General features: G+C 40.6%; 1 protein-coding gene across 1 annotated transcript in view; it reads left to right on the plus strand.

The window, feature by feature from the left end:
• Positions 1–4,883: 4,883 nt before the first annotated feature.
• The window catches only part of LOC120524128 (butyrophilin subfamily 2 member A2-like), a 23,132-nt gene continuing 2,518 nt past the window's right edge, over positions 4,884–25,497 (plus strand). Inside the window, exons 1-4 of the mRNA XM_039746006.1 lie at positions 4,884–5,067; positions 17,014–17,085; positions 17,456–17,803; positions 20,721–21,002. Coding sequence (XP_039601940.1) covers positions 17,016–17,085; positions 17,456–17,803; positions 20,721–21,002 — 700 coding nt within the window. The 5' untranslated portion in view covers positions 4,884–5,067; positions 17,014–17,015. The remainder of the gene's footprint in view (positions 5,068–17,013; positions 17,086–17,455; positions 17,804–20,720; positions 21,003–25,497) is intronic.

The following is a 25,497-nucleotide window of genomic DNA, read 5'->3' on the forward strand; positions in this document are numbered from 1 at the left end:
AAAAGTATAAAATAATCATAACTAACAGGCATCACCTGTGTGCTGGAAAAAACACTTTGAAGAACACCTTAGTTGTGATGTTCCAACTACAGAATGAATGAAAAGAAGTGAATAAAATGGTAAATTTATTCTGTGCTCAAATAAACTCCAAATTTGTAGCACTCTTATTAAGCTATCCCTATCTATTAATGGCAGTAAGAATTTAAATATTATTAACATTTCTCTCCAATGATGGACTTGATATGTTGATTCATATACTGTAGAGTTGTGGTATTTTCAGTTCTCTTTATATCACAAGCCTGCTGACAGGTCAGCTTTAGAAATGTACATGAAAGAGCATACAATAGTGTAAAAATTAAAATGCATTGTAATATAAACTCTAACCCAACATTTCAATGTAAAAGTAAAATGAGTAACGCATTCAAAATAGCTTGACTTAATGCTAGAAGCATCAAAAATAAGGTAAGTGAGTTGGAGTTGCATGTAGCAGAGCATAATTATGATATTATAGCAATAACGGACACCTGGCTAAATAACAAAGATGGGGATGAGTGTAACATAGAGGGATACACATTTATTAGGAAGGATAGACAGAACAGAAAAGGAGGTGGGGTTGTTGTTTATGCCAAACAGGAATTAAATGTAAGTCCTCTTCAGTTGGATGATGAGCCCCATCTTAGTGAGGACATGTGGCTTCACCTGGAAAATATTAGGGAAAGAGGTCTTATCTTAGGAGTGTGTTATAGACCACCAGTTCAGACGGTAATTTCAACACACATGGTGCGAGGAACTTTATCAGAATTTGCTGATGTTAAGAGTGGTGACCAGCAGGGGTCAGTGCTAAGGCCTCTGCTATTTTTAATATTTATAAATGATTTAGACAGGCTTGGGCAGATTTGTGGCAGATGAAATTTAATCTCAGTAAATGTAAAGTATTACACATAGGAAGTAAAAATGTTAGGTTTGAATACTCAATGGAAGGTCTGGAAATTGAAAGTCCACCTCATGAGAAGGATTTAGGACTTCCCGACAGTGTTTAGAAGCCATTAAGAAGGCTATCAGAATGTCAGGTTATATAGCACCTTGATGTGTGGAGTACAAGTCACAGGAGGTTATGCTCAACCTTTATAATGCACTGGTGAGGCCTCATCTTGAGTACTGTGTGCAGTTTTGGTCTCCAGGCTACAAAAAGGACATAGCAGCACTAGAAAAGGTCCAGAGAAGAGCGACTAGGCTGATTCCAGGGCTACAGGGGTTGAATTATGAGGAAAGATTAAAAGAGCTGAGCCTTTACAGTTTAATCAAAAGAAGATTAAGAGGTGACATGATTGGAGTGTTTAAAATTATGAAGGGAATTAGTGCAGTGGATCGAGACTTGTATTTTAAAATGAGCTCATCAAGAACACGGGGACACAGTTGGAAACTTGTGAAGGGTAAATTTCGCACAAGTATTAGGAAGTTTTTCTTCACACAAAGAACCACAGATGCTTGGAGTAAGTGACCAAGTAGTGTGGTAGACAGTAAGACGTTAGGGACTTTCAAAACTTGACTTGATTTTGTCTTGGAAGAAATAAGTGGATAGGACTGGCGAGCTTTGTTGGGCTGAATGGCCTGTTCTCGTCTAGAGTGTTCTAATGTTCTAATGTGTCAACTGTGTACAGTGCCTTGCATATGCATTCAATCCCCTTGAAAGTTATCTGAATTTTCTGCATGACCAACAATTTGTACACATATTCATTCATTCATTATTTTTAATGTGAACTCTTATGCTGTAACAACAAATTTCCAAAATCAAAATAAATCATTTTCTGTAGATAGTTAACTGAAGTTTGAGTTTGCCTGAGTACTCAAGCCCTACACATTCATACTTTGTCAAGAGGCCTTTTGCTGCAGTAACAGCCTTCAGTCTTTTGGGGTATGTAGGTATGTCCCAGGTTTGTACATTACTCGTGAGAGATTATTCCCCATTCTTTTTGGCACAATTTCTCGAGATGCTCTCTTTTGGTTGAATGGCACCTCTGGACTGCAGTTTTCAAACAGTGCCACAGATTCTCAATAGGATTAAGATCAGGGCTTTCACTTGGCCATTCCAGAACATTCACCTTTCTGTTTCTGAGCCATTCCTGTGTCACTTTGGGTCTATGTCATTTTGAAAGACGAATCTTCTCCCGAGTCACAGGTTCATAGCAGACTGTAACAAGTTCTCTTGCAATATTGCGTGGTATTTGTGTCCATCCATTGTTCCTTCAACTCTGACAATATTCCCAGTCCCAGCACATGAACAGCATCCTTATACCATGATGCTGCCACCACCATATTTCACTGTAGTTGTGGTGTTTCTTGATTCATGGACAGTGTCAGTTTTATACTACACATATGAAGTCTTGTCAAAAAGTTCTATTTTGGTCTCATCAGACCATAAAACCTTCTCCCACATCTCATCTGTGTCTTTCTAATGCTTTGTAGCAAATGCCATATGTGATTATATGTGGCCCTTCCTAAGGAATGGCTTCTCCCTTGCTACCCTCCCATAGAGGCCTGTTTTATGGAGGGCTATTGAAATTGTGGACCTTCTCTCCAGTTTCAGTGAAAGACCACTGCAGACTTCTGATAGTTTAGTCAACATCTCACTCTGATGTTTAGTTTGGAGGGACGGCCTGTTCTAGTAAGAGTCTGGCTGCTGTGATGAACCCTTCACTTTCTGATAATGGACCCCCCAGTGACTTAACAGGACATTCAAACTCATGATATAATTCTTTTTTGTGAGTCATTTCCTGCCTTGTGCATTTCAATGACTTTGTTTCTCACATCAGCAGATGCTCCTTTGTCTTCATGTTTGCTGTGATTGTCCAATACAGTAAGACTACGGCCTTACAAAGGGGGTTTTTTATATCCAGAGACCTCATTATGTTTCATTCTGACTGTCAAATGACTGTCACCTTTGTGTTATTTGTCATTCATTTGTCATTTGTGTAAACCTGGAGCTTCCAAAGCACAGCGGTTTAAATACTCTAACTTTGGAGTTTGTCTTCTTCAGTTAAATATCTACAGAAAATGACTTATTTTGACTTTGGAAATGTATTGTTACAGCATAAGAGATCATATTAAAAATACTGAATGGATAAATATGTGGACAAATCACTTGTCATGCAGAAAATTAGGATGTCTTTCGAGGGGATTGAATACTTTTGCACACCACTGTGTACTGACTTGTCTAAGAAAGCATCTGCTAAATAAAGAACACCAATGCTGGACATGTTAATCAAAATGTGACTGTTATCAAGGAGCAGTTTTAGTTTATCTGACTCTGAATCACTTCAATCAAACAAAAAGGGGGAATTCAAGTTCAGGTTTATTGTGGTGAGGAGCAGAATGAAGTTCTGACTTACGTGTCTCCTCACTCAGGTCCATGGTGGAATATCAGCACGAGAAACAGTTGAGCTGGACAAGTAGCAAGATGTGAGGTTGAAGGCCAGCAGAGTCCCTGATAGAATAGTTTACTGAGCTGATTTAGTGCACAAGAATTTTATAAATATTTGATGGCTTATCAGAACAGCGAACAGTTTGTTTTCAATGTCGGTCAGTTAGTCATTTTCTAACCCGCTTAGTCTTGAGCAGGGTGACAGGGGTCTGCTGGAGCCCATCCCAGTTAGCACGGGACACAAAGCAGGGAACAAACACAGACAGGACCCAGGCCATTGCAGTGCGCACACACACTCACACACACACACACACACGGGCCAATATGGAATCACCAAGTCATGTGACCTGCATGTCTTTGGACTGTGGGAGGAAATCTGAGCACTTGGAGGAATCCCACACAGACATGAGAAGAACATGCAAACTCCACGCAGGGAGTACCAGGGACACAAACTCTGCTCTCCTAACGGCAAGGCAGCAGCGCTACTGCTGTGTCACTGGGCCACTCATGTTTAATGTAATATTTTAAATTAGAAATTGTATATTTTAATCTTTTGCCCCAAACTGCAAAAGTTGTGTTTTGGTTTTTTTTTGTTTTTTTTATCACTTGCTTGTGTTGACCTAAGATACTCGCTGTTGTTGTGTCAAGAAGGACATTTGACAATTAAAAGTGCAGAAGGAGAAGCAGGCCTGGGTGGGCAGTGCTGTCAATGCCACTGTAAGATGATGGCGCCTCCTACCAGACTGACCAACGTAAGTCAGTGAGGTCAACAGAGAAGTCAGACATCAGAGCACAGCCTTCATTTCTGCTCATTTTCATGCAGAGGAAATACAAGCACAGCACAGGAGTTTGTCCTCTGTTGACTTTGTACGTCTTAATTGTAATTATTATTGTAGTTTTTACTTTTTGTTTTTCTGTATTTCCATATTTGTCAAAGCTAACTGGAGGTTGATTGCCAAGCTGAACGATGCTTTATGTTGTGTACTTCAGGTTGGACTTTTAAACTGAATTCTCCTCCATGAAGTGCCACGGCGTGTAGAAATCGTCTGTCTTGCCACCTGATCTTGAACTCAGCTTAGTGTCTTTCAGTCTTATTTGGACAGACCCCATTCACTTTTTATGTACATGAAAGATTCAATCTTTGTTGACATGATGAGTCAAACCTGCTTGGACCTTCCTCATTCATCTGTTTAATGTCAGGTGATCAGCAGTCCTCTCCCACTGTGACTTGTCACCTCCTCGTCTTTAGCTCCTGTCCATGACATGTCCTGCTGTCTCATGGTGTGTCGTATCTGTAGGAGGATTTGTACTTCTCAGCAGATAAAAGTTTTGCTCACCATTAGAAGTTTCATGTTTAGTTGATTTGAGTTCCTTCTTTTTATTTAGGTTTTTTTCACCTTCTGTCTCTTTAAGACTCAGGTGTGTTCCTCCTGGATGGCTGCCATGTTAAAGTGAAAGTGAAAACCAAGACGGCACAGCAGTGCGATCTCAGATTCTGAGTATTGAAGATTTGAATTACTACGGCTGGACATGTTTTATAAACCCATTGATGTAACACAGACGGTTTTACAATGATCTCCTCATTGATGAATTCAGAAAAACAAAAGCTGTGACGGGAGTGAACTGAGGAACAAAGGCCCATGTAGGTAAGTGAAAAGTATGTTTGAGTTTGTTAGCTTAGCTGAAGTGAACAGAAAAACAGAGAAAACACACACAGGAGCACAAGACAAAGAAGAAGAAAGGCAGGCGACATGTTAGAGCAGAGGCCAGCAAACGGCAAACACACAGAGAGATAAGACACTCACACTCAGCTTATACGCCTTTCAGCCTCAGAGAGGCGCCACTGCACAGCTCTGAGTCTCCGTATTCACAGACAGGCGCTGGCAACATAAGAGGGACAGCGGTCACCTGACCTGACCACACAATTACACAATTAGTGACTGTCACTTGCTATGTCATCCTAGTTTTGCTTTAAAATGACACGAGAGGAATATGATGAGTAAGAAGAGCAGGTCTGACACTTCTTTGTGGCTCAGATGACAGCTCAGAGGGGCTCATCTAGATGTGTGTGACTTAAAGGTCTTGGTGATGTGGAGCACAATGAAGTTCTGTCTTGTGTGTCTCCTCCCTCGGTGGCCATGTCCAGTGCCACTGAATATCCTGATAATGATGACAAACTGACACTGGTGACCTGTAGTGCTTTAGTGCCACACAGTGGCAGTTCACATATCACATTTATGAGGGGAAAGGTGAAGTGGATTCCTTTTTTCCCAGCAATGTTTGTAAAATGAAGAAAGATGTATCTAAATGGTGACATGACAGCTGTGTTTATGTCATAGTTTTTAAGAAGTTTCTTTCTTTGTCAGGTTTATCAGCGTTTTATTGCACTTAATGTCTCTTTAATGTATGTTCACATTTGCTCAATCTGATTATTTTCAGTGGTCCTAATAAAAGCCTTTTATACCTAAAGGCAACCACTCTGTATTTTTTGTACTGTTTACTCCTTCTTATTCTTCTTCTTTCGGCTGCTCCCGTTAGGAGTTTCCACAGCAGATCACCATCTTCCATATCTTTCTGTCCTCTACATCTTGTTCTGTGACACCCATCACCTGCATGTCCTCTCTCACCACATCCATAAATGTTCTCTTATGCCTTCTTCTTTTCCTCTTGCCTGGCAGCTCTATCCTTAACATCCTTCTCCCAATATACCCAGCATCTCTCCTCTGCACATGTCCAAACCAACACAATCTCTTCTCTCTGACTTTGTCTCCCAACCATCCAACTTGAGCTGACCCTCTAATGTCCTCATTTCTAATCCTGTCCATCCTCGTCACACCCAATGCAAATCTTAGCATCTTTAACTCTGCTACCTCCAGCTCTGTCTCCTGCTTTCTGGTCAGTGCCACCGTCTCCAACCCATATAACATAGCTGGTCTCACTACCGTCCTGTAGACCTTCCCTTTCACTCTTGCTGATACCCGTCTGTCACAAATCACTCCTGACACTCTTCTCCACCCATTCCACCCTGCCTGCACTCTCTTCTTCAGCTCTCTTCCACATTCCCCATTACTCTGTACTGTTGATCCCAAGTATTTAAACTCATCCACCTTCGCCAACTCTACTCCTGCATCCTCACCATTCCACTGACCTCCCTCTCATTTACACACATGTATTCTGTCTTGTTCCTACTGACCTTCATTCCTCTCCTCTCTAGAGCATATCTCCACCTCTCCAGGGTCTCCTCAACCTGCTCCCTACTATCACTACAGATCACAATGTCATCAGCAAACATCATAGTCCACAGGGACTCCTGTCTGTCAACCTGTCCATCACCATTGCAAATAAGAAAAGGCTCAGAGCCGATCCCTGATGTAATCCCACCTCCATCACTCCTACTGCAGACCTCACCACTGTCACACTTCCCTCGTACATATCCTGTACAACTCTTACGTACTTCTCTGCCACTCCCACTTCCTCATACAATACCACAGCTCCTCTCAGGCACCCTGTCATATGCTTTCTCCAGGTCCACAAAGATGCAATGCAACTCCTTCTGGCCTTCTCTAAACTTCTCCATCAACATCCTCAGAGCAAACATTGCATCTGTGGTGCTCTTTCTTGGCATGAAACCATACTGCTGCTCACTAATCATCACCTCACTTCTTAACTGAGCTTCCACTACTCTTTCCCATAACTTCATGCTGTGGCTCATCAATTTTATTCCCCTGTAGTTACTGCAGTCCTGCACATCCCCCTTATTCTTAAATATCGGCACCAGTACACTTCTTCTCCACTCCTCAGGCATCCTCTCACTTTCCAAGATTCCATTAAACAATCTGGTTAAAAACTCCACTGCCATCTCTCCTAAACACCTCCATGCTTCCATAGGTATGTCATCTGGACCAACGGCCTTTCCATTTTCATCCTCTTCATAGCTGTCCTTACTTCCTCCTTGCTAATCCGTTGCACTTCCTGATTCACTATCTCCACATCATCCAACCTCTTCTCTCTCTCGTTCTCTTCATTCATCAGCCTCTCAAAGTACTCTTTCCATCTGCTCAACACACTCTCCTCACTTGTGAGTATGTTTCCATCTTTATCCTTTATCACCCTAACCTGCTGCACATCTTTCCCAGCTCTGTCCCTCTGTCTAGCCACAGGTCCTTTTCTCCCTCCTTAGTGTCCAACCTCTCATACAACTCATCATACGCCTTTTCTTTAGCCTTCACCACCTCTCTCTTCACCTTGCCCTTATCTCCTTGTACTCTTGTCTACTTTCTGCATCTCTCTGACTATCCCATTTCTTCTTTGCCATCCTCTTCCTCTGTATACTCTCCTGTACTTCCCCATTCCACCACCAGGTTTCCTTTTCCTCCTTCCTCTTTCCAGATGTCACGCCAAGCACCCTTCTTGCTGTCACCCTTACTACATCTGCTGTAGTTTCCCAGCTGTCTGGTAACTCTTCACTGCCACCCAGTGCCTGTCTCACCTTCTCCCTAAACTCAACCTTGCAGTCTTCCTTTTCAACTTCCACCATTTGATCCTTGGCTCTGCCCTCACTCTCTTCCTCTTCTTGATCTCCAATGTCATCCTACAGACCACCATCCTATGCTGCTTAACTACACTTTCCCCTGCCACCACTTTGCAGTCTTCAATCTCCTTCAGATCAACTCTTCTGCATAGGATGTAATCTACCTGTGTGCATCTTCCTCCACTCTTATACGTAACCCTATGTTCCTCCCTCTTCTTAAAATACGTATTCACCACAGCCATGTCCATCCTTTTGGCAAAATCCACTATCCTCTGACCTTCTTCATTCCTCTCCTTGACATCATACCTACCCATCATCTCTTCTGTTTCCTTCACCAACATGTCCATTGAAATCCGCTCCAATCACCACTTTCTGTCCCTTGGGTACACTGTTCATCACTTCATCCAACTCACTCCAAAAATCTTCTTTCTCACCCATTGCACACCCAATTTGTGGAGCATATGCACTAACAACATTCATCATCACACCTCTAATTTCCAGCATAATAATCATTACTCTGTTTGACACTCTTTTCACCTCCTAAACACTCTTGACATGTTGTTCCTTCAGAATAACTCCTACCCCATTTCTCCTCCCATCCACACCATGATAGAACAATTTGAATCCACCTCCGATCCACCTGGCCTTACTCCCCTTCCATTTAGTCTCTTGCACCCACAATATATCAACCTTCCTTCTCTCCATCATATCTGCTAACTCTCTCCCCTTACCAGTCATACTGCCAACATTCAAAGTTCTTACCCTCAGTTCCACTCTCTTTATCTTCCTCTTCTCCTCCTGCCTCCAGACATGTCCTCCCCCTCTTCTTCTCCTTATTCTTCTTCAGCCAACAGTAGCCCAATTTCTGCCAGCACCCTGTTGGCTAACAGTACTGGTGATGGTCATTGTTCACCCGGGCCTCGCCCAATCCTGTAGGGAAATTTGTATTGTTGTCCGCATATTGATTTGGCAAATTTTACACCGGATGCCCTTCCTGATGTAACCCTCCCCATTTATCCGGGCTTGGGACTGGCACAAAGAAACAAACTGGTTTGGGCATCCCCTGTGGCTGGGGATGGGGACTCCTATTATGTTACAATCAGGGACAGATAATGGCTAAAGTGTATATGTGGTGGACCACTGACCACAGCCTTACTTATTTGTCTTTTTCACTTTTTTCGGTATTTTCAGTTACAACTGCACAGTGATTGCTGAGACTTTGTCAGATTTCTTCTCAGAGCAAACTAAACTTACTTGAGGATTATTTTTTGATATTACAACCTGTTTTAGATTTTCCATTTGGCAGCACAGAGGCATTGTGGTTATCTCTGCCACTTTATGGATCTAACGCTTTGGGTTTAAATCCTAGCCCAGGCTGTTTTTTAAGTGAACTTTGTGTGCCCTCCTTGTGTTTTCCTCACAGGTTAAGGTTAGTCACTGATGCTAAATTGTCCTCATGTGGCATGGACGCTTATGGTGCACTGGTACTCTGCTCTGCTAGCATTTTATATCAGTAGATGTGAACATAATAGATGGGGCTATGGGCAGAATGAACAGAGTGGCTAACACTTACCAGGTGTCCTTATATTTAACAATGGAGAATTTGAAAACATGTTTAACCAAGCTATATTGTGAAGAAGGGGGCTGTACACACCCTTAGAAGATATTGGATGCTCCTCTGAAACCCCCTCTTAAACGCTGATACAGTGGTAACAAATACAGCTTACCTCCTCTTTGCTACGTTAGATGCTGGGCTGCTGCTGCTACTATGTCGCATGATCTGCTTCTCACGCGGCACTTGTATATTTAAAAGCCTATACAGCACCTGTCCTTTTGTCTTATTGCCTTGTCTCACTTTTCCCACAGACATCCTCTGCTTTATGCTTTATTATGCTGTTTTCGAATAAAGTTTAGGTTTCTTGAAAACCCTGCATGAATCGCTGCAACTGTGTAACCCAAGCGTGAGAAGATCAATAGAAATGTTTTTGAATTAAGTGTGGACTTAAAACTGATAAAGATCCCTTTTAAACAGAACAGTAAAGATCCTCAGTATATCAGGTTAGACAAGTCAAAGAGAGCTGATCAGGCCCTGCTTCCTCTGACTTAGTTTATTAGTGCAGGAGTTTCTCGGTCTTAAATTGTTTTATTGCAAAGACAAGAGGGTTCCAAGGTACCCAATAGGCCCAAATGACTGACACCTCACAATTTATTTGGACAAAACAGAAAAGTCTAAGTTCAGACTACTCAGCATCCACAAACCTCACATGTTGGCGCTCCTTCTGGTGGCTTGCCTGTAGTGAATTAACCCTGGTGCTCCTGGTCTCTCAGTCCCTCTGGCGTCATGTGACCAGAAGGTCTGGGCTCTGCACCTCCGACCTCATTCGGTGGCGTATGTGCCTCTTGGTTTCTGGTGACCCCAGTGGTCATGGCTGGCCATTGCTGGCTTCTATACCTCACCTGGTGTGATGCAATAATATTCTCTAAGGTATCAGTGGTTTGTCTTTTTCTGGGCTTCTCTTGATTTCCCAGTATGGACATCACAAAGGGAAGACAAATATTAATAGAATCCTCAAGGGAAAGTAGAGGATTAGTCAAGGGCAGGACCTTCACATTTAATCTTACAGTCCATGATCAGATTTACTTGTAGTCTCCCCAAACTGCTCAATGATGGAATGCCCTCTTCCTCTCTCATTTAATTCTCCATCCCTCCACTTCCTTTATCCACTTTCAGTTTCCAGAAGTCAAAATGGCTGAATGTGAAAAGGAGGTGGCAGGCCTGAGAAGTGGTAAGGAATTGGCAGATCTTACCCAGGTTTCCTTTAGGGAGATAATGTGCAAGTGCCCCCCCAAGATATGATTGAAGAATATTCTAGATCATTGAGGAAGAGGCCAGTGTGTCATGGTCGGACATAACTGCATGGTAAAGGACCTCAAAGCAAGAAGCAAGTCATGATCGTTGGGGGCTCAGTCATTTGGGGGACTGAAACTCAGGTCTGTCCAGAGATAGATAGTCTTGTATGGTGTGTTGCCATTTGTGTGCACAGGTGGGAGACCACACTGGAAGAGTGTGAGTAAATGTAAAATATTACATGTAGAAAGTAAAAATGTTAGATTTGAATACACAATGAGAGGTCAGAAACTTGAAGGTACAGCTCATGAGAAGAACTTGGAAGTCAGAGAGGACAGCAGCCATCAAAAAGACTGATAGGAAATTTAAATAACGAACAAAACTAATGCCATGGACAGGACCACAATGAGATCCTAACTGATAAAACATTTCTTTGTTAACATAGACAACTGAAACTCTTACTATTCTGTGGTGGTCTCACACTGAAGAAACGCTAAAATGAGTTACTGCAGATGTGAATACAGCAGGCAGTAAAACTACTGAATAAATGTGGCTTTGCAGTCCTATGTGAGTAATAAATTAAAAACAGTCATTTCAAGCAATTACAGCCTTTGGAAACAGTAGTCCTGCCTTGACTGTTTTTTAAGTATATTAATTATATTAAATATATTTAAGTATCATCTTCATTCAAAAACAAACATTTCTGGATGATTCTAAACTCTTGGATGCTAGTGTGACAACAAATCAAGCACACATGTCTGCAAAGCCAAGCAAAATCCTCTTATCTCAAGACAGTAATGGATATTTTTGTGTGAAATCTTCAGTTTCTTGGTAATCTGTCACATGCAATGGGCGCCATTCTGTGTTCTTGAGAAAGCCGTTTCATTTTGGCTATTTTTGAACCCAGAACTGAACTTTAGGAAAGCCAGAAGGACAGGTTTCAGTGATGCTAATGCAGTTCCAAAGGTTTCTCTAATAACCAATCAGCATTTAAACAGGACTAACTGAGGATCAGCTGGGGTGTCTTTACCATTCAAACACTGAACAAACGGTTTAACTCAAGGAGTAATAGCCATTAGCAACCCTATGCAATGTCTTAGATGTATTTTTAAATCAGTTTAATGGTATCTTCATAAAAAAGGTTCAATTACTATCAAAAACATGAAGATTTCTGTGTGATTCTATATGTCTGAAAGCTAGTGCATGTTTACACCGTAATATAGATAGATAGATAGATAGATAGATAGATAGATAGATAGATAGATAGATAGATAGATAGATAGATAGATAGATAGATAGATAGATAGATAGATATGAAAGGCATTATATAATAGATAGATAGATAGATAGATAGATAGATAGATAGATAGATAGATAGATAGATAGATAGATAGATAGATAGATAGATAGATAAGATACTTTATTAATATATTAATTTAGCTAGCATTTGTGTATACACAGAACATTAGTTAGCTCCGACTGTCCAAAAGGGCTCACATAAAGACACAAAGTGCCTGCAGGACTAAGAAGGTCTGACTGTCTGATCTAAGGGGTAACCCATTGAGCCTCAAATTAGAAACCCAATAAAATCCCATCTGAATCTAAATGACACCTTATACATTAATAAATTATTTTACTAAAAAGCAGTCATTAAATACAAAAAAATAGCATTGAGATTAAACAATCAGAAGCAGATGGGAGTTAAATGAGAAATCCATAACGAAAGACTAAAAAGAAGGCAGAAATAGAAAGAAATAAACAAAACTTTATATTTTTAAAGCTAAAGAACTAAAACACTCTAAATATACATTCCAATAATCTCTGTAATTACTTTAAAATACAAAATAACACACAATCCAAAGGCTCAAATCATTAATGGACATCTAAATACTAAGCAAAGGATCAAAAGCCAGACAAAACCACACAATACAACTCAGAAGCAGAAGGAGACCACCGAGGAGTGACGGTGACAAGATGTCAGCCAAGACTGTTTAATTGTGCCAAGTGTGGCTGCCATACTCAGCAGCACATCTGAGTAACTGGTGGCATGTTGGAGACACAAAGAAAGGGGAAATGATTAATAAGGACCATTAACAAGTAAAGAAAACATCATTGGACAGAAACTAAAATGAAAATGAGTAACACCTCAGACACAATGGGGTTCTCAGTTTAATGTAATTTTATTTTTATATTCTCACTGTCAAGCTCAGAATGCTTTACAAATTCTTTCAAAATAAAACCCAATATTTCATCTTCCAAATGAAATTCAAGAGACCCTAATATTGACAACATAAGAAAAGAGTAATATTTAAGGATGATAGGGGCAAGAACACCACCTCAATGGCACAGGGCAGTGAGCACAGCAGAAGAGGCACACTGGTGGGTGAGAGAACTCATAGCGCCCATGTGAGATGGACAGTAAGACCTCTAAGGCATGGTGCCCGAGAAGTGAAATAGACAGGGGCACATGAGGAACAACAGCAACAACATTTATTTATGTCACACATTTTCATACAGATAATGTAACTCAAAGTGCTTTACATGATGAAGAAAGAGAAAAAAAAGACAAAGTAAGAATTAGAATAAGACAACACTAATTAACATAGAATAAGTAAGGTCTGATGGTCAGGGAGGACAGAAAAAACAAAAAAAACTCCAGACGCCTGGAGAAATAAAATAAAATCTGCAGGGGTCCAAGACCATGAGACCACCCAGTCCCTTCTGGGCATTCTACCTTACATCAATGAAACAGTCCTCTTTGTAGTTAGAGTTCTCATGGAAGAACTTGATGATGACGGTCATGTGGACTTCTGGCCTTTAGTCCATCAATGTAGAACATCATGGTGCTTTGATCAGGTGGTGGTGGTGCAGGTCGCCACTACAGAAAACTGGAGAAAGAACAAAAGAGAAAGTAGGGGTTAGTATGGATTGTGGAGCCACCATGAATAATAATGATAATTAATTGAATATACAGAGCCTGAGGATTAAACTAAGATTAAGTTATAAAAAGGCCATGTTAAAGTAATGTGTTTTCAGCAGTGTTTTAAAGTGCTCTACTGTATCAGCCTGGCGAATTCCTATCGGCAGGCTATTCCAGATTTTAGGTGCATAACAGCAGAAGGCCGCCTCACCACTTCTTTTAAGTTTAGCTTTTGGAATTCTAAGGAGACACTCATTTGAGGATCTAAGGTTACGATTTGGAGTATAAGATGTCAGACATTCTGATATATAAGATGGAACGAGATTATTTAAGGCTTTATAAACCATAAGCAGTATTTTAAAGTCAATTCTGAATGACACAGGTAACCAGTGTAGTGACATCAAAACTGGAGAGATGTGCTCGGATTTTCTTTTCCTAGTTAGGATTCTAGCAGCTGCATTCTGCACTCGTTGCAAGTGATTTATGTCTAATTTAGGTGGTCCTGAGAGGAGTGCGTTACAGTAATCTAGTCGACTGAAAACAAAAGTGTGAACTAATGTCTCAGTATCTTGCAAAGTTATAAGAGGTCTAACATTTTCTATATTTATATACAGATATATTAATATGAGATTTAAAATGGAAGACTAAATCACCATGAGACGAAGATGGCCACAGTTCTCCGGCACAGTATGAGACAGACAGCCTGGCTAATGCAGCAGAACAGTGACTCTCTAATGAGATGGAGTCCTGCACGGAAATGGGTCTGGCTCATAAGGAGCAAGAAGATACAAGAGGTCAACTTAGACAATTAGGAATATACCATAAAGAGTGTGCAAGTGTCTAGAAGATCCTCCTAGGTGACAGCACTCAGTAAATAGTCCATCACAGGGGATTCTGGGACCAGGTTATTGGTTGCAGAGTACAGCCTTCTTCCTGAGCAGTTTTATTTATACTGGGAATTATAATCAGCATTTCATCAGGATCTCACAGTATGCTGAGCAATTCAGGCCATCAAAGGCTTCCTGTTTGGAGTGGGACTGCCAGACACAAAGTGGGATCTCTGAAAGAGAGAAACAGTTCAGCTAAGTCTTGGAGGTAGAGAAGGAGAAAAATGCACGAATGACAGGTCACCAAACAAGTAAAAAGTTGGGACATCCCATTTAATAAAAGCAGTCCAAACACAAATCATGCCTTTAACATCCCTGTAAATAGCCGGAGTACTAAAGACTCCTCCTTTTTATAATCACATGATCTGGAAGGGGCGGAGCTAAATGCCTTCACTGGCCAGTTTCTCAGTGCTGCGGGTAGAGAAGGAGAAGAGAATGTCAGTGACGGCGCCCCTCTCACCACGACAGGTTAACACGTACCTCGAACGAGCCTGTGAAGAGGTCCTCTGATGCATATGAGTGACAATAGCTTCTTAATTTTCAGAGAAAATAAAGTTTACAAAATTATTAGAAAAGCACAAGTCACCATCTACACAAAAAGGAAAACTGTAAACCTGTAGGTGATTGTGAGTGTGAAGCACAAAGTAACATCTGATGTGCCCCTCTACAGGAATTACGGGTAAATGTCAGAAAAACAGTTCCACACCAAATATAATTTCAGAAATGTACTGATTAAATCTTAATGTTGTACTCCTTTTAAAAAGTTTAAATCAGGATGAGTTCTCTCCAGCTCAGTGTGATTTGTGTCCCCAGCTCCATAGCCATCACAGAAGCCCTGTCCTGTACATTCTGGGGGTGTGTGGACAGGCCATGTCTAATAAGTAGAGTCTCCCTCCACGTGTCTCATGAAGAGAAATTCTCTATTTGAGTGTTGATTCACAACAGTCAAGAAAATGAAAGGATAACACCAGCTGAGGGAGAATGAATCTGGTGTTCCTACATGGAGGTATGTCTCAGAGAAGCAGCAGAAAGAAGTCCTGAACAAATGGCCTGCTTCTCTTTCTTTTAAGCTTGTGAAGAAACACTGGATAAGATCCTACTGGGCAGCACAGTGTGGTGTTTATGCCATTAAGCCCACATCAGGGTGCCCAGTCTCAGGCGCTGTGGCCCCTTACTTTCAGAGCAGTCACAAAGTCACTTGAGCACACCATATCCACTTGTGGACACACAGGAAATAAATGGACATAGCAAGCAGCACCATGTCACATGGCTATAGTGCTATCTTGTTGTATCCAGCAGGGGGCGCTTGTTTTCTAGGATTGCGTTCTTTATTGACGCAGAACAGACTTGAACCATACACATCAATTCAGTAACCATGGCAGAAATAATCAGACGAGGGCAATATTGTACAAACACAGGTGTATGTATTTAACTTGCTCTAAAAGATATGTTCCACTCCCAAAAAAGATTTTAATTATACATACATATCCAGTCCACAGAGAAGCCTTTGGAACAATACAAATGTAATCCTTTTTTTCAGTAGGGAATGCTGACGGTTATATGTCAATCCGGCAGATTGAGAGGCTTCTGACTTCTCGGTGGTTTCTTCCCATTATAAACATTCTCATCTTCTGTATAATTAGTGAACTTTTTATGTAAACTTGCCAGGTATGGTTATGTTGTGTATGGACTGTGCTCTTCTGAAACCCAGTTAGCACACTGTGCACTTGTCCTAATCATTTGTGACTCTGGCCATATAATTGTATTGTTCAGTAAACAGGCCGTATCAGCATTTTTAAATAGCCTGCCTGTGTGTCCTTCATGTGTTCCTACCTATCCCCCTGCTGTTTCACCCTGTTGGTTGGTTTGTGTGATTTCATGGACTGATGTGTTTGGAATAAGCAGCACAGATCGTAGTGGCACACTTAAGACTTATGACTACGCTTGTGTGATTCATGAGAGCGCCTGCCTTATTTATGAGGATGTGTCAGACTCAGGAGTGTGTGGATCGTTTAACAGGATTTGATTGGAAAGCAAACACAGGGAAAGACAAAGGTGTAGCACTATCACTAACCATTGTTCTGTTTGTTCCTAAAAAATGGAGGGGGAGAAATCCCTGAAAGACAGCTGAGGTCACTTCCTTTGTGTCACAAGCCCCACCCCTTATGGTCTCAGCACAATATAAATGAGTCTACGACCAGAAGCTGGTGTTCAATTCTGGACCACCATCACAGGAGTCATTTGGCACCTGTGCAGCCATTTTTTATTTTGGCTGAATGTCATCACTTTGTTGTCATTGCACGGTTATGTGGTACCTGAGCCCTCACTTTATTCTGTTCTGTTCCTTCAGAGATGTCATAATCATTATTTACCATTTGAATAAACCAAGTTTTTATTCTTTTGCAGTCATGAAGGCCCAGAAGAGATGGAGCTGCTTTGTGTTCTTCCTACTTCACATGATACACGTCGCCTGGACACGTATGTGTTTGTATGATCTGAGTTTCTAACTTTATACAAATAACTTGTTGTCTTTAAATAGAAGCTCTTTCTGTTTGCTAGGAGCGTTTATTGTTTACTCGTGTTTGGTCTTTCTATTTTAATTCTAATCCTTACTTTAACTGTTAATTCTGACAAATCTAACATAAAGAGTGAAATTGAGAATTGTCAGTTAGACAGAGAATCAAAAACTAGAAGTGAACTTTACATCTGTTTGGGACTGAAGCAGACGAGAGCACAGCGTTTAGTCTTCATCTCACACAACCACTGACAGGATTTGTCTTTATTGACTCTGATGGACTAACTAAACGTGTCTTAACACTCACTACAGCTTTTTGTGGTTTCTTTTCAGAGAGGTTTCAAGTCGTTGGACCTTCTTCAGCTGTTCTTGTTTTTGTTGGTCAAGATGTCACCTTACCAGCCTCACTCTCACCAGCTATGAGTGCTCAAAGGTTTGAAGTGAGGTGGTTTAGAGATGATTTATTTTCTCCAGTACTTTTATACCAGAATCTTCAAATTACACCTGAGCGTCAGTTGCAGGCTTATAAGGGAAGGACTTCACTTTTCCTAGAAGAGCTTCTGAATGGAAACGTGTCTCTGAGACTCCAGAATGTCCGTGTTTCTGACGGTGGACTCTACAGATGTTTTGTGGCCTCTGGACTATATGATGAGGAGGCACATATCACTCTGAATGTCGAAGGTGATTGTTTTCTTTTTTATGTTACCCCTTGTTCTGTTGAATGCTTCAGGGATGTACAGAAGCCATTTGGCATTTCATATACTTTGATTACCCAATCCACAGATTCAGTCATAGTTGTCCGCATGTCCTGATGACTTTTTAGATTATTGTCAAAATTTACACATTATTTATTTTTTCTTCTTCTATGAATCTCAAAAGTGCTCCCATTTTCATTGCATTTGTTCTTAAATAAACTTGTGATGGTGAAGATGATTTTAAAATAAGACTGAGTTCTCACACTAAATTCATTGCATACTGCCTTGCATTGTTTCTTTTATACCAGAAAGTAAATTCTGTGTGTACAGAATCAATCAGCTCATTTTTGTTTTACAAGGCATCATAAACAGTTTCTACCACCACAAGACTAACAAAAATAAAATTAAAATGATAAAAACAAATAAACAAAAAGCGACAACCACAACGCAATGGTGACACATTTTAAAAACAGGACTTTACAAATCAGGGAGTATATTGTCACCTTTCTGATGGTGGCACCGTAGGTGGGCTGGGATGAGGCCTTCCTGATATCAGTATTTATAAAATAGGGTTAGTGCCTAAAGCAAAGGATGAAATGGCTACTCAAAAATAGGAAACACTTTGAATGATATCACTTATCTTCTGCAAAAAAACAGAGACATGGGCATTTTTGAGAGGTGATGAGAATGCAGGCATGAGAGAGGGAGAGAGTTAAGTATACACCTCAGAAAGTAAAGCAGTAGAAGAACTTAGGGACCTTGGAAAGGCCAGCATCATATTAAAAGAACTGCAATAAAGAATCAAAGAAAAGTTGAGTTTTTTATTGTGGTGCTCCAGGACATATGGCATCTAATTGTTTTAAATGTCCAGAGAACTAAAACGTCCATTTCAGGTCTGGGTTGGTGGGACAGGCATTTGTAGTCAAACCTTCTTAAATAACTTATTGAATGTGCCAGTTAGGGTTAATAATGAGATTCTCATGGGGCTGATAGATTCAGGAGCTTCATAAAACTTTATAAGCAGTGCATTGATGAAACTTTTATGAATGTCACATGTGCCTTTAAAATTCAAATCTAAAGTTCCTTCAATTGATGGTAACCCTTTGGTCCAGGAATCCTGGACTTCATACCCCCATTCTATTAATGTGACCAGTACAGCCCTGAATTCCTCACTTAATGCCAGGTATGCCATGGCTATCATGACACAATCCTTTTATTGACTGGTCTGATAGAAGCATTGTGGCTTGAAACCAGTTCTGCAAAACTTATTGCATACGTACTGTCAGTCCATGCATTATGTGTGAGAATGTGATCAACTCTATTGTTAACATATTACAACTACTTTGACATGTTGGAACAAACAAAGACCATTAGAGTTACTGCTTACTGGAAAAATGACTTGTCTTATTAACTGATTAACAGACACAGAATTTATGCATTGTCTAAACACGAAAATGAGTCAATATTAATGAAAGCTTAGAAGAAACCTTTTTTTTAGACAGTGCAATAGTGTGATTGGGTCAGGTTTGTTTGTCATTGATTATGTTGATTACCAAGACGTAACGAAAATTACAGTGAAGAATAGTTGCTCTCTTTGACTCATATGCTTTGCTGAATCAACTCATGGGATCAACAGAGTTTACTGAATTAGACCTGCAAAGTGCTTATAACCTTTTGAGAGGAATGGAAATGGCATTCAGTAGCACTAATGGACATCATGAATATTTAGTAATGCCATGTGGATTGGCTGACACCCCTTCAGTATTCTAGTCATTTGTGAACGATGATTGTCATGATGTGCTTCGACACTTTGTATTACTATATCTGGATGATATTCTTATCTTCTCCAAAGTCTTTGATACGCCTGTTAAACATGTCAAGGAGGTTTCATAGCAGTCATCTTTTCATTAAGATCAGGTGCTTTTTCTGCAATAAAAACATTACTCACTCTGATCTGATCTTTATTAGGACTGGTTATCAATGGACCAGTCCAAAAAATAACTATATTCCACTGTAAAGTGCCGGAACGTGTGAAACAAGTAGAGAGGTTTTTGGGGTTTCCTAACTCGTTCGGGTGCATTATTAAGAATTTCAGTACAATTATTGTACCCAGGACCTCACTAGCTATGAAAAAACACAATAAGCGTGTTTGAAATTGTGGAGCTCCAACAGCACTTGAAATCTCAAACAGCAGTTCTTAGACACCCAGAGCCATCCCTCCAGTTCATTGTAGAACATGATATGTCCAGCATCAAGGTAGGAGCCATTCTTTCTCAGAAATTCTCTGATACGTATCTTGGTTCAGGAGAACCTGACGAAGGAGGTAACATCTACCAAGTGTTTTGCAGGCCTCAAGTGTAAATATGATTCAGAGTTTAAAGCAGAGTGGGCAAAATGAGACATCCACCAGAGGATTCTGTCCTATGAGCTGAGACCACCATTCACTGAGCCACTGAGGGTTCATTAGGGGCAGTTCCTGTGTCTTTAAGACTTGAACCACCATCTCATTTCACAATTCATCTGCTCTGTCGTGTCTCTTTTTAAAATTGGTTCTTTTGAGCTCTTAATATAAATGTCCTGTTCCCCTCCTTGAGTGTCAGTGGATGGTTTGGAGGAATCAGAAGTGCAGTACACTGTGGTCTCTCACTGTAGGGATTCTTGAGTGGATTATTTGGGCCTTGACCCTCGGCTATTTTCTGTACTCCATACTGTAGAATGGGGTTATGTTATTGTTCTGTGTACTTTAACATTTTCTGGGCACCTGTTTCAACTTCTCTTATTGTTTTCAGTTGGTAATAATGATTGTGCTGTTTCTGTCACTTTGTAGGGTTCTCTCAGTTTACTACAATGTCATTTTTGCAGAGTGTTTCTCCACTCATGATTTATTTCATTTCTCTTCAAAGCCTTGGGCAGTCAGCCCTCCATTTCTCTCAGTACTGCAGAAGACCAACAGCCCAGACTGGAGTGCAGCTCTGAGAAATGGAGCTCTCGACCAGAAGTGAGCTGGAGAGACATGAACGGCATAGACGTGACGTCACAGTCCAAGTTAACATTTAAGAGGGACATCGAGGGTCTGCTAAACATAAGCAGCGTCATCCCCATCAAGAAGGAGTTCAATGTGTTCTCCTGTCTCATGAGAAGTAATACAACCAAACCGGCCTGGCTGTCCAAAATGGAGGTCTACGGTGAGTACTCAGAGGTCACAGACTTATCTTCTCAATGACTTTAGAACTACTGTGAGTTTAAAAAGGCCACTGAAATTTTACACCAAAACACCAAGAGTAGAAACTAAATAAGGCCTTGTTTATCATGGTATTAGATAACCTGTGACATACACTTAACATGAAAGATACCAACTAATCTCTTAGGATCTTTATTTGATAGTGGATATGAAGAAATGTCGAGATGAGCTATGCACCTGATACTTTTAATCTCTTACCTGTCACACTGTAAATGTTGTATGCTTTATATTCAAACTTTGAGACCGTTAATGGCAGGCTGCTTCCTGACAGGCGCTGGCTTTCACTCTCAGTCTTTTACTTCAACCACTAATAGAGGACATCACAAATGCATCCTTTGAACATCTTAAAGTGTTGCAATTAGACAAGAAATGAGCAATCTTTTACTTAAAAAGCTTATTTACTTGCATAATAACCAATAGCAGTAAATATATACAATACTAGCAAAATACCTGATTTTCGCAGCGGAGAAGTAGTGTGTTAAAGAAGTTATGAAAAAGAAAAGGAAACATTTTAAAAATAATGTAACATGATTGTCAATGTAATTGTTTTGTCACTGTTATGAGTGTTGCTGTCATATATATATACACACACACACACACACACACATATATACATACATACTGTACACACATATATATATATATACTAGCAAAATACCCGCGCTTCGCAGTGGCGAAGTACTGCATTAAAATTTTTATTAAGAAGAAAATTAAACCTTTTTAAACTGAGGGAAAATATATCAATAATTATTTGTTAAGGATCTCTTTGTATACCACATTGTGAGTTCGGCCCTCCAGTTGTAACATGACCAAGCTGTGCGCGGAGCTTACTCTTGAGCATGTAACTTACAGTTAGCCATGTGAACAGTAATCTTGTCTCAAATCTCACAGCTTGGATTGCTGCTGTCGTAATCGGTTTGAGTTTCATGGTTTGTTTCAATTACGACAGTATTTGTAGGACTTGTGTTGAAGTGACATTTGGCATCTGTCAAGCGTTGTAAGTATACAACCGGTTTCATCGATAAAATCACATCCAGCTTTTGAGAGTTTAAACATTCATAAACATCAAAGTGTCCACTACTGAAATTGTCACCTGTGAACCTAAGATGTTTAAGAGGCATTGGCAGTTGTTGAAAGGTGTAAAATATTTGGCCATTTCGGTACACTTGATAGCGGCAACCAAACAATTCAGCGGCAGCCATCAACTCACATGCAGATCCATAGGTGAAGGCCTTAAGCATTTCACTCTTCTAGTGCTCCTGTGTAGTCTAATTATCTCCTGTACCGTCATCAGTCCACACCTTGAACCTGTCCCAGTCATTCAATACATAAGACACAATGTTCCTCCGGATATCAAGAGTGAGCCTGATATGGCCTTGCAATATGTAACACAGAGAATGGAAAAGGTAGGTGCCATCTCCGGGTATGGAAACCACTCGGTAAGTGACAGTTCTTTGATCGATAGTGATCACCTCGATAGACATGTTAATGGGGGTACGGTTGGAATGATAAATGAAATGGGTACCTGAGCAATGTAAAGTAAGTGTAAAATACCTGCACAATAACTATAATTGTAATAAACGAACAATAAAACAGCGGAGAAGCCGTGGATTAAACAAAAAGGCTGTAGTTATCAGCAGGGAGACATGAATCCCATGGCGAAGCAAGGAAGGGAATGTAGAGACCGGAGCGACGGACGGCCTTATAAAGGCAGGCAGCCAACAACGTGGGAAGCGTTGGGATGGGGGACCTAACGCTGCCTCACACGGTGACCGAGCTGCAGGCTATGGACGTATATATGTACGTAAGTAGGATTCAGTTAGCGTTGGGAACCCGTGTACCAAATTTCTTGAAGATGGGCCCATAAGTAACAAAGACTGTTGAAAAGTTCAATATGGCGGCCAACAGTGGCATCATACCACCGAAATAAGTACTTACATTGGTTTCGGTTAGTGTAGGGAAGCCGCCTACCAAATTTCGAGAAGATCGGGCCATAAATAAGAAAGTTCAACATGGCGGACGTTGTTGACCGTTATGACAGTTACGCGTAGAATTTCGAAATGAAACCTGCTTAACTTTTGTAAGTAAATTGTAAGGAATGAGCCTGCCAAATTTCAGCCTTCTACCTACACGGGAAGTTGGAGAATTAGTGACGTTGGAAAGTTCAATATGGCGGCCGACAGTGGTGTCATACGAACGAAATAAGTATGTACATCGGTTTCCGTTAAAAATTCAATATGGCGGCCGGCAGTGGCATCATACCACCGAAATAAGTACCAAATTTCAGCCTTCTACCTACACGGGAAGTTGTAGAATTAGTGACGTTGGAAAGTTCAATATGGCGGCTGACAGTGGCGTCATACCACCGAAATAAGTAAGTACATTGGTTTCGGTTAGCGCAGGGAAGCCGCCTACCAAATTTCGTGAAGATGGGGCCATGAATAAGAAAGTTCAACATGGCAGACGTTGTTGACCGTTATGACTGTTATGTGTAGAATTTCAAAATGAAAGCTGCTTAACTTTTGTAACTATGCTGTAAGGAATAAGCCTGCCAAATTTCAGCTTTCTACCTACACGGGAAGTTGGAGAATTAGTGATAAGTGAGTGAGTCAGTGAGTGAGTGAGTGAGTCAGTCAGTGAGTCAGTGAGGGCTTTGCCTTTTATTAGTATAGATAAAGAATTCTACAACCTGGGTGGGGTCATATAGTCCTCATTCAGTCCCAGATGACAGTTCCCAAATGGTTTCTTCAATTTACTTAAAAAGAAAGATTTCTTGCCAGAGCGAGAGCTCCTTTCCAAGTGCCCAGCAGCTAAACGACAGAGTTGTATGAATGGGCCCGTTTTCAGGTGTTAGCATATAGAGAAAGCGTCCTCTCAAAATGAGCTGAGCTCTTTACAAAAGAGCCAGAAAAGCAACTGAACTAAAAGCTCCATGAAAGTGTCCATTTAGCTGAACTGAACTGAGAGAACTCCATTTGAAAGTCTAATAATGCTCTGACATGGAAAAGCAGGAACTGTTGTAGTTTTTTAACACAGAGCAATGTTACTGAATCATTATCACACACAGACAATTCAAGGTTACAGTAGGTGTCTGGGATTGGAACTGTTTAAAGTTAAAGTGTATTCAGGGGGTAACAAACAAACACATCCCGTGAGACCCTGAACTTGTCAAAGCATCAGTTCAATAGTAAATAATAACAAGTAAATAATAAGAGTAAATTTGGTGGGTGGTGAGATGGACATCCCATTCCTCATTTGAGCTCCATTTTCTGTTTATAAATGAAGTGCCATGTCACAGAAAGAAGACGACAACACTACTGGTGTGGAACAGTTGTTTGGCAGGCTATTCATTGTATGCCTTTAATGATGTATCACTTTAAAATCTAATTCAAGTAAAGGTTTTCAATTACCTTTCTAAAGTAATGTGTACATTTGACTACATAAGATATCGTTTGAAAAAAGAAAGATCAGAAACTTATTATAAAGTTTACTGCATAAATAACTAAGATTCAGACAAAAATGGCCAGAATAAGGGATTGAAAAATCATTAAAAACCTAACAGCAGGAAGTTCCTAGACAAACACAGTGGCATCTAGAGCATAGGAGGTCATTACAATCCTGTTAAATAGTTCAAACAACAGCAATATGAAAGAAAATGTGTAAAAAATCAGCAGGGTGACACAGTAAGAAGAGCAGCAAGTAAAAGTCCCCTTTGTCTCCGTCAGTCATTCCTGAGTTAATTGTGCTGGCCTGCTACTCAATAAGGAAGTCCTTTGCTGGAGCCTCATCAGTTTAGTCAATCACATCTTATCATGTCTCAATTTAAATTTAGAACAGGATTAAATAAAGGAAAAAAGAGATAAAAGCAGTGCTGGGGTAGCAGACACAATCCCAGTGAGAGGAGGTCTGAACCAGGGGTCTTCTTTGAAGTCCTTACCTCTTTGATCTGGTAATGGATGTGCTGACTCGTGGAATAAAAGAGCCCCTGGTGCAGCTGATGACATTGTGTTGTGTGGCACCAGAAAAGGAGAAGTGGGGAGGACTTTGTAGGAAATGAGAAGGTCTTTGAAGATTGAGGATTGAAGATAAATAGGAAGAAGACAGAATTTTCACTACCTGGGATCTTGTCTGTTACCCCAACACTGGCTTTAGCCCAAGTCCTTGCTCGCTCATACATATCCTGGACAATCGTCACACACTTCTCTGGCCCTCCTTTCTCTCTCATGCACCTCCCGATAAATTGACGTGACCCTCTATCATAAGCCTTTGCCAAATCACTGACCACCTTTCTGTTTTCTTGATACTTCTCTGTCATTCTGATCTCCCAGTCCATCACTAACGTTTATGCTGCACTGCCACACTTTCCCCATTGATGACCTTACAATTCTTTATCTGTTTCAGATGAGATCCTCCATACATTTGAAAGTCGATTTGGCTTT

The sequence above is a fragment of the Polypterus senegalus genome, chromosome 2, assembly GCF_016835505.1.
Source record: "Polypterus senegalus isolate Bchr_013 chromosome 2, ASM1683550v1, whole genome shotgun sequence".
Classification (NCBI taxonomy): Eukaryota; Metazoa; Chordata; class Cladistia; order Polypteriformes; family Polypteridae; genus Polypterus; species Polypterus senegalus.